Source organism: Limulus polyphemus, unplaced genomic scaffold (genome assembly GCF_000517525.1).
Source record: "Limulus polyphemus unplaced genomic scaffold, Limulus_polyphemus-2.1.2 Scaffold288, whole genome shotgun sequence".
NCBI classification, from domain to species: Eukaryota; Metazoa; Arthropoda; class Merostomata; order Xiphosura; family Limulidae; genus Limulus; species Limulus polyphemus.
In genome coordinates this window covers 487,132-500,296 of record NW_013665898.1, presented here as the reverse complement: position 1 = coordinate 500,296, position 13,165 = coordinate 487,132, and the positions used below count along the sequence as shown (strand labels likewise).

The following is a 13,165-nucleotide window of genomic DNA, read 5'->3' as shown; positions in this document are numbered from 1 at the left end:
AGCAATATCAAGCGTAGGGCGCGAGTATTCCCGATTCGATTTGATTTGTCATCAGGATTTCCCTCAAATTGAAATTCTTTAAGGCAGGATTAAAGCAAATTAATTTATGAGACCTTGGACGTGGTCAAATACACCAATCGAAAGCGTTTGACCTTCTGCGTCCAAAACTGTAATTAGATCTAAAATCGGTCAAGAGATGACGGAGCTATAAGCTAAAAGTTTGTATTTGGAAAAAAAAAAACAGAAGAAAGAAGAACAAGAAATTCAAACTTTTTGCTATGATATTTAGACATCCCCAGAACTTATGACTCAGTCATTATATATATACTGTTATAAAAGAAAACACTGTAATAGTATTGTAAAATTATGATAACCTACTGAAGAGACATTTAAAATACTATATCGATGAACAATTCGAGTCATCCATACATAGGCAGTGCTGCCGCCTGCCTGATAATATTACTGAAACTGTTATAACTGTTATTGACACTAACAGTATTAAAGTAGTGATAAAAACTTAAGTGTAACCAATTCTACTAATACAATTATAGTAATAGTGAAAATATAAGTTAAGTACCTAAACTACTTTATGATTTTGTTTGGTTTCGTGCAACTATACATATGCTATCTATGCTAGCTACCCTTAATTTTAGTGAGCTCCACAGTCTGGCAGTTTAACCACTGAGCCGCGTTCAGCACACTATTTTACGAAAATAATATTCTAGTTATTAGAACTTAGCATAACCGCAGTAATAAAGAATATATGAAACTTATGGTTATAGACACTTTGATCAACAATTTTATACTAATAAAAAGGATCTAGTCAATTTAATATTAACCATGTTACTGAAATCGTAAGCAAATAGAAAATCGTGTTTAACGTCTGACAGGTTAAACTGATTTCGATATAATGTTTCCACGAAAAATAAAATTTAGCAATGTTCACAAAAAACAAAACAAAACAAAACAATAAAACGACTAATCATACTCCAGAGAGAGAAAAAAAAACGATTTTATGCGAATCCGGCGTAAGCCGAAATGTTGGGTTTAAATAAAATAGTCTTTTTTTCTGGAATGTGATTAGTCGCTTTTTTTGTAAACGTGGCTTCAATTTTCCAGTCTGCTTTGCTGTTTAAAAACTAAAATTTTGAAATATTTTGCCATATGCTGTGACTCATGAGAAAAAAAAAAAGCATTTAAAAATATTGCTGTAAATCAGACCTTCATAATACGCTCACCACACCTGTAATTTAGTCACCCCAAATTATCTGTGGAAATACCCGAGTAAACAGTAACGCTATCAGTTCGCAAACAAGTTTTATTTCGGAGCTGTAAACAGGAAAGCACAACACTAACTGGTTGTTGAAAGTGCCGGAACTAAGTTTTAATTCCACGACCACTGAACGATAATAAGATTATGGCAATACCCTCTACCGCTGGTAATGACAGCGTGTAACCTGACTCATCATCACACAATTACAAATCTAGCATTATAATAAGTCATATTCAGTGTAACTTTGAATACTCATTCTACATCTAGAATTTATTAATGATATTTTCAGATAGCACTTCATTAACCCTTAAAGTACAAAAACTGTTTATATACTGTTCACCACAAATGGGTTCGAAACCACATACCGCCATTATATTGTGTAATTTTACACTTCTTTTTTTGTCGGTTACAATACTTAAATTAAACAACAAAAAGGTAAACCGTTACTGTCTTACATAAATTACACAGGTAACCCCCAACAACAGTTTTGGATTAATCACAATATTGATAATACTTTTATTTATTTTTCATTTTGGGACCCTGCAATCAACGGAGTTATGGACCCACAAACTACTTAGTGCCTAAATAGCTTATAAAAATGTGCTTGATAAGATGATGGGAACCCATAGTCGATTCTAGGGTTAAATATTGAACGAACTGACACTATATTTCAGATAGCCCAAGGAAACGGAATAATCAACAGGATTAAATTCAAAGACAACCAACCTATCACAACACTAATACCATATAGTTTTAATCTAAACCGTCTGATTTTTATCAGCTATTAAAGTTGTAGCAGAGTTAGCAGTAAATTAATAAAATGTGAAAATTGTCTTTTGTATCTCACGTCAAACAGCCTTAAATCTAGAAATTAACTTTGTAGATTCCACGTGTGCTAACCAGAACTACAATTAACATGCTAAAGTTAAACTTCTAAATGTACTGGTAGTAATCTGCCCAATTGATGCCACACAACTTCCTTCAAAGTATTAGCTAGAATCTACTTTGTATCATGGTTTCCTGTCAGTTGTGAGTCTCGTATAAATGAGACCCTTCCGTGATACCTTGACTCCTCAGAGGACCTGGTCAGGATGCGTATATATAACAGTTTATAGGTGAAAGCGAGGCTTATCGACACTTTTATAAAATAATTTAATTTCATTGGTTGATTGGAAGCATATGATCCAAGACACTGAAAATGATTGCTGATCCCGAAGTACTAGTTAAAGTTGTGTTGACATATTTTAAGTTAAATATAAACTTAAGACCTTTAAAGAAACTATGTTTGAAATACTTGTTGCTTGGTCCAGCTGTTTTTGCTGATTTACCTACCAATAAGTCCAGAGAACTTACTCAGTGATAAGTGGAGACAGCGAATGTTAACATACTATTACAGCAACAGTCATTGTAACCTTTAGCAGTCCTTTGAATGAGTAAGTCTGTGTACATATCCCCTTCTTCAAAACTGTTATCTGTATGGCAATGATATTTATGTTTACGTCTTTGAATTTTTGTCAGTGTTGAGGTTTTGTTGGCGAATGAAGTCATTTTGCTCTTAGATATCTTCTTTCCTATAAAATTCAAACACACCTTCAACACACATTTATTTCATTATTGTAGACTTTTAATAAAAACACTTGGCGAGTACAATTTGATACTGTAGTCAAAAAAGGCAAGCATATTTAATACTGTACTGAGTATTAAATATGATGGTTTCTGTTCAATATTGAAATGTTGATAAATCAATACGCATTGTAAAATATATTTTTGTGTATTTGGTATGGGAAATTTTATCACTTACAGAAATACAATTTAATGAATTAAGTTTTCCCACAATAAAAAATATTCAACTAAAATTCTACAAAACTTTCATTAATGCCGCAGTAATCACATGTAATATACTTGTTGATTGTGATGCTTTTGGCGAGAAGATAAGCCCAATAAACATTTGTACTTTTCTTTTTAGGTGGGGTTTTTTGTTATCATTAGTTTTTCATAAGTTAACACTTATATTTTCTGTGATTTTTAATAGACTAAATCACATAAATTGTCAGTTTTTGGCCGATAACCAACAACTCTAACTAACAGTCTTCACAACATATGCATAACAGCTACCACAACCAAAATTGCTGGCGTTTTGGAACAATATTTTACAAAAACTTGAAGCTAATTCGTAGCTTGGTCTTTTCCCCCTAATTTATGTTATATATATAAATATATAATACTCTTAATTTGATTTCGAAGTACAAAAAACGTATGCATTGATATCTGGAATTACACCATACTTTTACAGAAATCGCCATTTGTAAAGGATGCAATGCGCCCTCTATTGACAAGACTTTATTTACAACTTGACCGAACTCGCTCGTTAGTAACGCGAGGGATTCACGTGAAAGGTTGATATGACTGAGAATAATCACTTTTGATTTGGAAAACAGTTTCACTCACACGTTTCATTTGTTGTACCCAAACGTATAGTATATCTCCAGTTAATTTTCACCCAAAGTTTCTTCACAGTTGTTAAACTAAGGATATCATACACCTAACTGTTGGTTTTCTTTTTTTTTATTGATTAATATAATAATAGTACTTTAAGCACACGCAAGTTTGAGAAACGGCACCACCACACACCAAATACTTCAATTTTTGTGTATATGTTCTTTCCTACTTGTTTTGATATTAAATAAAAAAAGAAAAGTGAAAGTCTCATTTATATTGGAAGAGTTTTATTCAAAAATTAATCAATAATCGCTTAACTTGCGATTTTTAAACGTATTTGAAACTTAAAAAGATTTTGTGTTCAAAACCTTCAGGGATTACGAACATGCCAGATTTTTTTTTTTTAATGTAAATACTTGGCAGTTCTTTGTGGAACTAAAATAACTTTCAAAAGGTATAGTTACAACAAAGAATCCTGTACTGAAAAAAATACAATATAACTGTTATAAAACTTGTATACAGTGATTTGTATGAAAAATTCGACTGCAATATTTTATCTGATGAAGTCACTCAAAGGTTACTTATGAACATATGTCATTGACACTATACAGTATAACCTCTGACCTCGTTTCTCAAGGTCAGACATATCGTGACGACTTGAGCATCAACAGGGACAGCCTAGACCGATGTTCTACTCTAATTTAACTGCACTAATGTCTATCAAGTGAGCTGTAAAAACAATGACATGTACTGCGTTTCATAATGTACACAATGGAGCCTTGTTGTGCGGGATTCAATATGGAGACAGTGAGGTTATAGACTGAAAGACATCGGCTTATGTGACATAGTTGGGCAAGGCATAGCTTAACAGCAAATAAATCTAATAAAAGAATTTTTTGGAAAGCCAGTGACCTCTACAAACGCAAAACTAATACATAATAGAAGCTACTTATTAACTGCACCCTCATGCGAAAGAAGAGAGAACTTCCTCACCATGCCAAGCACTGTATCCACCCACCATGTAAAAAGAGGAGATTAATATCCCAAGTACTGTGTTATTAAGTAAGTATTACTGAAATAAACAGTCTGCCAAAACTAAGTTTACATTATGAGATTAGAAGAACCTAAGAAGATCACTGATAGTGGAAAGTCTGTTAATGTCTTACAAGAAGTCACTTCAAAAATAAGGTTACAAAGTTTGTTTGTTTTTTCACAAAAGTTCCACACTTGTAAGTCCTAGAATGTTTCTTATAATTCATACAGTTATGAAATTTTTATACATTCACAATATACAAACACCTGACCTAGTGTCATTTTCATGGTGTAACTATTTTTTCTTTTCTTGGGGATTTAACACAGAAGTCTTTTCAATTTTTTTAAAATTAATCTAAACTCTTAATAAAGGAAAACCTTAATATTAATTTTGTTTCTTCCCACAGAAACAATAAAAATCAATTTAGATAGTAATACAGAATAACAGAAATGGTGGCACACCACCATTATCTCCACAACTGTTTGAAGTGTGCATTGTTGGTGTCAAGACACAATGCAGCAATAGGATTACTTCCATATCTTCTCACAAGGCTAATGACATCCTAACCAATTATTGAACCAAGAAAAAAAAAGTTAAATAGAAATATGACATAGACAAATCACAGTAAAAGAGGGACCTAGAAATATCATGGTGGTGAGTGACTTCTACATCACCCTGTATATGTTTTTATCATCCAATGTTATGTTAAACAGGAGTCATCATATTTTGTTACAAGCATACAATGTATTTCTTTTTTATTCTCAAAGAATATTAAAAACAGTAAGAACAAAGTAAATTATATTAACTACTGATGAAAGCAAGCTATCTACATAGAGGAATGATATTTTCAGTCGTCAATCATAATATATACAAGCATATAATAGGAGAATGTTTAAAATTACTTTTGATGCATTATCACCTTTGAGAGGAAAATGTGCACAAGCTCATTCAACAGCCAGTGCTACCTACCTCCACTATTTCAAAACATTGAACATGTTAAAAAAATCACCAAATACATAGATCAACAAAGAGCATATCATGTTATATGAACAATATGAAATTAGCTAATAATTAAAAGTAATATTAGTTAATGGGTTGAATTTATAGTGAACCTAAAATACAAATGTATTGAATCTTTTCACTTACCCCAGACTTCTTGGACGAGATTAGTTGAGAATGCTCAACATCCTCAGGTTCAACATTCTTTATGTGAGGACTTGTTTGTTCCTTCCATTGGGCCTGTTCATTCTTCGACTTCGATCCAAGAGGTACTTTCTGGGGCACTTCTTTCATTGCTGGGATAGCTTTGGCTTTACTTTTAGAAGATTCTTTAAAAGAAGGACTGTTATTGTTGAGTTGAGAAGTAGATATATTCAGTGTTTCTTCAGTAGATGAGGTGGTTTGGTGACATAATGGCTTTGGAACACTCCAGTCCCCATTAGATAAACAGTTAGCAGTATTGTTCCCGTGAAGAGAATAACCTGGCTCACACTGAAATGCAATGCTTGACTCCACTGTAAAACTATAACCAATAACTTTTCCATTGAGAAGTTGACCTGGATCAGGACAAGTTGTTTCAATGCTAGTATACATCAGGTGAAATCCAGCCTCTTGCCTATATTTAGTGTCTGCTTCTGTAGAATAGGTCACAATCAATTTGTTAGTTCTTGTTGTAATCACATTAGTCTTTCTATCCAAAATGGAGGTTATGTTTGCTATGACTGAACTGATGTTGCCATCATAGAGGTAAAGCTGAGCATGATTTAAATGTTGATTTTCTGGGAATTTTATCCATTTAACTGTGACTCTGATCTGTTTCCCAATTTCTGCAGTAACTTCCCATCTACATTGTTGTGATGATAACAAGACATGAGATGCATAACCGGGGTTGACAATAGACCCCAAACCTGCCCTTTTATGAACTGTTTCACCATTGCAGTTTGGAACAACACAGGAAGGGGTTTTTCCAGTCCACTGAGGAACAGGAGAATGCTCAGAAATCAAGCAATGAGATTCACTTGTTCCAACTAGTTCATAAGGAGGATTACATTTATAGTGTATACTCTGACCCACTTTTCTCTCTTTACCTTCAATGTACCCATTTTCTGGAGTTTTGGCTCTGTCACACACATAAGGGTCAAATGCTTTGAATCGTATCTGAAAAGCTCCAGTTGTATCAGAGTCAGATGAAAAAGAATTATTTACATGTATTGATGGTATTATGGCTGACGTGTAAACTACTCGTAATAATTCTCCTGAAACTTCCTCAGATAAACACTTGACACAACTTCTGGGAATATGAAACCATTTATCATCAAGATATATATGTAGTGAAGAGCTTCTCAGATCCAAAGGTGGAAGATGGACACTGTCTACCTTCAGCAGAAACTGAAGTCCTGATGGTGCAGTGTATCTCCAGTTGCAACTAATGTTCTCAATATTTCCACCAACAAATTTTGGTAAATGGATCACACCACTTTCTACTTCATGACCAACATCTCCACATTTATCACATGTACTTAAGTTTACCAGCACAAAACACAATGAGATACTACATGTAAAATATTGGCAAAAACCAGAAACACCCATTGTTTAATAAACTTTCTGTCTCCACATACAAAAATGTCACAACTGAAACTATCTTATATTTATTCACCATTTACGTTACTGCAATATGAACTTTACACAGCCAGGAACAAACGAGTCTAGGTAGACTAAAACAAGATTGCTTTATCTTATCTGGAAGGCAAGTGTTATCATATGGAATTCCTACACAAAAAGAAAACCTAACAGTTAATGAGCAATACAAATCATGATCTATGAGGTAACAAAGACCTTTCTGTTGTTTCACACCACTTAAATAAGAGTAGCTTCAAAAAACGTTAAAATATGATTATAGTAAAATAATAAAATTCAAAATAAGCTTGTCGAGTCTAACATTAAGTGAGTTAGCAAGTAATGTGTGTATTAGTATTTTTGAAACCATATAATGCATAAAAATGGCTTTTAAGTTATCCTAATTGAATAATATATATATTGAATGATTGCAATAAAAGAAACAATGGTAAATATTATTTTGATATAAATATATTAAAGCACAACTACAATCCTCAGATTGATTTCAATTCCTCTTTAACTTTTCTTTATTATGGATTGTTACATTAATTTTTTCTTTGATCCCAAACTTTACAAGATTTTTCATTATATTAACTTAGTCTCTAGCAGGAGAAAAACACCTATAAAATAGTTTTCGTATACGTAAATTGTTCAATTTTTAGATTGTTACTTGTAAAACTAAATGAACATGGTATATGGAATACTGAAATTAGTTTTAACTTAATTAATTAACTAGTATTTTCGCCTTTAATTATGCTAGAAAATACAAGATACATTTTTACTACAACCTATACAAGAGCAAATTTTTTTCTTAATCCAGAATTTAGCATGTAAAGCTAATATTGCGATTTACTTATTATATTTTAAGTTTACAGGCAACTTTTTGCATAATACATAATAGTATTAGTAATTATAACTGCACAACACTTGAGTAGAACTAGAAATAAAAAGTAAGCCCTATTTTCTAAACTGATTATGAACGAAGGTAGTGGAATAGATACGTTAAACATAAATTTCCTTTAGTTCAACTTAAAGTTTAAAAGAAGTTCAGGTAAAACTAAAATGAAAATCTAAAAATGATACGGCTTATAAATATAAGACTTAAGAGTCAAACTCGTCTTAGATAAACCTTCAAGTTCAAGTTTATTAACAGTTTCTGCTAATACAGAAGTAAAAGTAGAATTAATTACTACAATCGTCAAAACAAAATATTTGAAATATTTGTGACAATTATATATCTAAGTCGTACGAATTAAGCGTGTTAAAAATGAAAGTATAAAACTTAAGAGCGTCTATGGTATATTACTATATTAGTATTATAACTTAAGTATAACAGAGTTTGAGGAAATTTTCTATGTAGGCCTACCTCAATTTTCACTAAAAGTAAAACACGTTGTCTTTAAGTTGAACCATTCCTTCCATCTGCCATCCACTTCCTGATACAATGACAACACAAAATAAAGTGTCTGAGTAAGCCTAGGCCTACAGCTCGACTCTGTTTCTTAGTAGTATAACGTTAAGTCCTAGTACACTCATACCATTTTACAATACAAACTTGGCCACTCACGTCACGCAAGTTGATTTATTTTCTTGTCCTCTTTCGACTTTCCTTTGACGCCATTACATAGCTAGTTTCTGCCATCTAGTGGTAAAAATAACAACAGCAAAATAGGCACTCGATGTTGTTTTATGCAGTAAATAAACATAATGAAATGCTCTACATGGTTATAATATTTGCAAGCATTGTTTTATATTTCTTAACAGCCTCTGCATGATTAAGAGCTTTAAAAATTATATCGTTTAAAGATTAAGGAGTATATATAGTGGATTAAAATATTCATAGCTTTCACTAACTCTACAAGTATTTGTGCATCTTAAATATTACTTGGTGAAGATATTACCAACTTTCGTAAGCAAACTAAACAGCTTGATATACTAAATATATATCATTGCAGCCTTTCAAAAAGCACTGGATAATTTCAGTTCAACGTGGTGAAAATGTTATCAACTTTGGAAAACAATATTGTTTTTCTGCGTATGTTTTTGTTGCTGTTGTTGTTTTAAATGAGAATTTTATGTTATATCGACCCATTATTTGTAAATAAACCTTTGTACACATTTTACGTTACATTAACATAACATAAATAGCCCATTGTGTAGCTTTGTGCTTAACTACAAACAAACATAACATTTTAAAAATCAAATTAAAAAAGAAAAAAAAACTTCTACCAAGTAAAACTTGATATATAAAAGTTTAATCATCTCGGGCCATTTATGAAATATGCGCAGCACGTGCCCCTAAGTTGTGTTAATTGCGGTTACTAGTACACAGTAGTTATACTTCTTTTCTAAAGAACGAACAAAATGTTTCAAGGTGTTTCAATAAGCTATTCACAACATACAGTTTTTTTTATTTATGGCTTTATGTAGTATTAGCCTATTTTAAAACTGATTAACCATCCTTAAGATTAATAAAAAACCTTTTTGTTTATTGAACACTTTGCACTTCTCTTCGAGAATTTCGTACATAGATGCAAATTTTAATGTTTTCATCAGTTTCTCTTCTTTTGCACCATCGTTGTCATATTAACGACAAACACGTGAAAGAGGAAAACACTGATCACAAATATTATTGAATATTATGTTACACCACCCATTGCATTAAAAATGCGAAAATTCTGTAATGCTAAATTATATTATGATTTATCTATTTTTTGGAACCCAAATATAACTTTTTTGGGGGAGGGGGAGGAGACCTGAATAGAGCTACAATTTAGTTATTTTTTTAACCCGAATAGAAGTATAATTTTACTGAATCTCGAAAGTACTTACCAATTAATTCATTGATTGTTTGTAGTTAAGCACAAAGCTACACGAGTAGCGCTCTGCCCACCACGAGTATCAAAACCCAGTTTATAGCGTTGTAAGTCCGCAGACATACAGCTTACCAATTAAAAGTTCAGTGTAATACTTTTAATGACTTCATCTTCCCTTCAACAAGAATAAAAAAGTTAAAGAATTTCGAAAAACGAAATAAGTTGAATGTTAAAACCTAATGTTTCTAGAAACCTTTTAAACAATATGTTTAATTTCAAGACATAAAGTAAATCAAATGTTATTTTGCTTTAATGATGATAATTAGTGCGAGATATACAACTATATAGTTAGATTCCTCGTTGATATCAACCACTGAAAGCTTTAATTTGATAATGATAACATAATAAATGGTAATGAAATAACATGCACCATTCGATCATTACAATGATTCATTTTTTACTTCAACTACGCTTCACAACTGTTTGGTAAAATGACTATTTGAAATTTTATAAAAAGTGTCACAGTAAAACAATTGTTTGTAGTCAAAGTGAAACAGAAATTTTTCATGATGAATACTTTTTAAGGAACTAATGTATTTGAAACATGAATCTGAGCTACTAAACACAAAAGGCCTCTCACCCAACTCACTATTGTCTTTATTAGATAAAAACTCTTACTTGTAAGATAGTAAAAGTTGCAAATCAGTCTCATTCTAACAATCTATTTCAACATTTATTTTTACGTATTGGAGTTGTGTTATATTCATACAGATACATACACATAAAAAGCTCGTAAATGAGTCTTTCATAAAAAAATAAAATAATACGATGACTTAGTTACATAAATTCATTAGCTATTGTCCGGTCTTTCGGAAACCAACGAAAGCAGCTATATTATCTTTTGTTTTGTCCTTACGGATATAAAGGAAGTAATTATACAAACTTTTGTTTTGTCCTTACGGATATAAAGAAAGTAATTATACAAACTTTTGTTTTGTCCTTTACGGATATAAAGAAAGTAATTACACAAACTTTTGTTTTGTCCTGACGGATATAAAGAAAGTAATTATACAAACTTTTGTTTTGTCCTTACGGATATAAAGAAAGTAATTATACAAACTTTTGTTTTGTCCTTACGGATATAAAGAAAGTAATTATACAAACTTTTGTTTTGTCCTCGAGGTTACAAACAGTAGTATTCACAAACCTCTTCTCTATTTTTACGGAAATAATCAGAACTAGCTGTTATCAATATAAAAGGAAGTAGTTACAGAACCTCTTGGTTTTCGCTGTATGTGTAGAATCGGAAGTAGGCTATATAACCTATAGTATATGAAACATATCTCCAGCTTCTCTGGGAAAGAATATTTTATTATTGAACTCTTTCTCGGTAAGAGCGCATTAATGGTTTGTTTGTTTTAAAGCAAAGCCACATTAGGCTATCTGCTGTTTCCACTGCAAGTAATTTAACCTCGGATTTAGCAACTTAAGCCCGTAAATTTACTGTTGTCCTACCGGGCAACGGGCAGTAATGGATTGTACTTTTTCCCATAGAGAAGGAGATTATGTATTATTTGTTTTCTGTAAATGTTTGTTGCTATGTATTATAACCTCTTCTCAGTTTTATGGATTCAGTTAGAAGTAGCTACATAACCTTTTGTTTGTCCTTATTTAGACAAGCAACAGTGATAAGCTTCTTACCTGTTGTCATGGGTACAAACGAAAGTAGCTGTATGACTTTTCTTCTGTTGTTATGAGTACGAGCTGGATTAGCTACATTTTTTTTTGTTCGTCGTAATACAGGCAAAAGAACAGTTACATAATTTATTTACAAAATGAATAAAACCTGGTGCCACACACATATTGTATTTTAAACAATAAAATGAATGCATCTGTCATTTTCTAATAAATATAACTAGATTTCTTTGTAATATCTAGTTGGCATGGCATGTCTCACACAAACGTAATCAGACTTTGTTTGTGATATAAGCAAAAGCTTAAATTATATATTACAAATTATCTTATTCAATAATTAAGAAGTTTCTATAGTCAATATCTCCTTTTCAATCAAAAGCGTATTCAGATTATCACAATAGCATCTGTGTTCTGAAATCAACAAGTACAAAGGCACCATATAAACATAGTAAGTACCAGTTCCCATTGGAAACGATGTTTTGCGTTGTCTCTGATTCATTGAATCAAGCAAACGTACTGTTATTCTGTTCTTGTTTATCAGAAGTAAATACGTTTTAATTTTCTGAAAAAGTAATGCTTATGTGCGGAACGTTCTCTAGCAACTGTTTCTATCAGTGACTAGAACTTCTTTGTTTTCTTCGTCCACTACCGGGATTATCAAACAGATGTTGGAGAAATATGTTTACATTTACTACAAAACTCGAAAAACTATGTCTAAGATTTTTATCATTGTTTCAGCACGTATGCTTTATTTTGAATGATCGTATCTTTATTAGCTGATTATGTGACAATTAATCATTACATCAAAATTATTGTTCATTATTATCGTTTAGATTTATCTTTTCTACAACTGAAATTACTTACAAATCCATGAATCTTCTCATTTCTTGAACTAAGATGGTATTTTGCGCATTTATTTATTTATAAAAAAGCTATTTTCCTTTTACCCAGAGTTCTGAATATTTAGTTTAAAACAAATTACTATGAAACATAACCGAAATCTTAGAGAAAATGCTTAATTTTATCGATATCAAACCCTCAAGTATAGCTCAAGTATGCAAATTTTAAAAATGGCTGTATTTTAATCTCTGATACTGAACCTAAATTTGTACTTAAAGAATGCAACAACAATGAAAGAAAAAAAACCCGTAATTTTAATGACAGGTATCTAGCAGTTTAAAATCCGTAAATTATATTGATTAGATACTATTCGTTAAGCTCGACATGGCCAGGTGGATAAGGCGCTCGACTCGCAATCTGAGGGTCGCGGGTTCGAATCCCCGTCCCACCAAA

The 13,165-nt window shown here is 31.7% G+C and overlaps 1 protein-coding gene across 1 annotated transcript in view; it reads right to left on the bottom strand.

Moving 5' to 3' along the window:
* Positions 1-8,975, bottom strand: part of LOC106457071 (CUB and sushi domain-containing protein 3-like) — a 32,848-nt gene extending 23,873 nt beyond the window's left edge. The window contains exons 1-2 of the mRNA XM_013916455.2: positions 8,728-8,975; positions 5,892-7,514 (exon numbers count right to left, since the gene is read on the bottom strand). Of these exons, the coding sequence (XP_013771909.1) occupies positions 5,892-7,334 (1,443 nt within the window). The 5' untranslated portion in view covers positions 7,335-7,514; positions 8,728-8,975. The remainder of the gene's footprint in view (positions 1-5,891; positions 7,515-8,727) is intronic.
* Between the last annotated feature and the right edge of the window lie 4,190 nt (positions 8,976-13,165).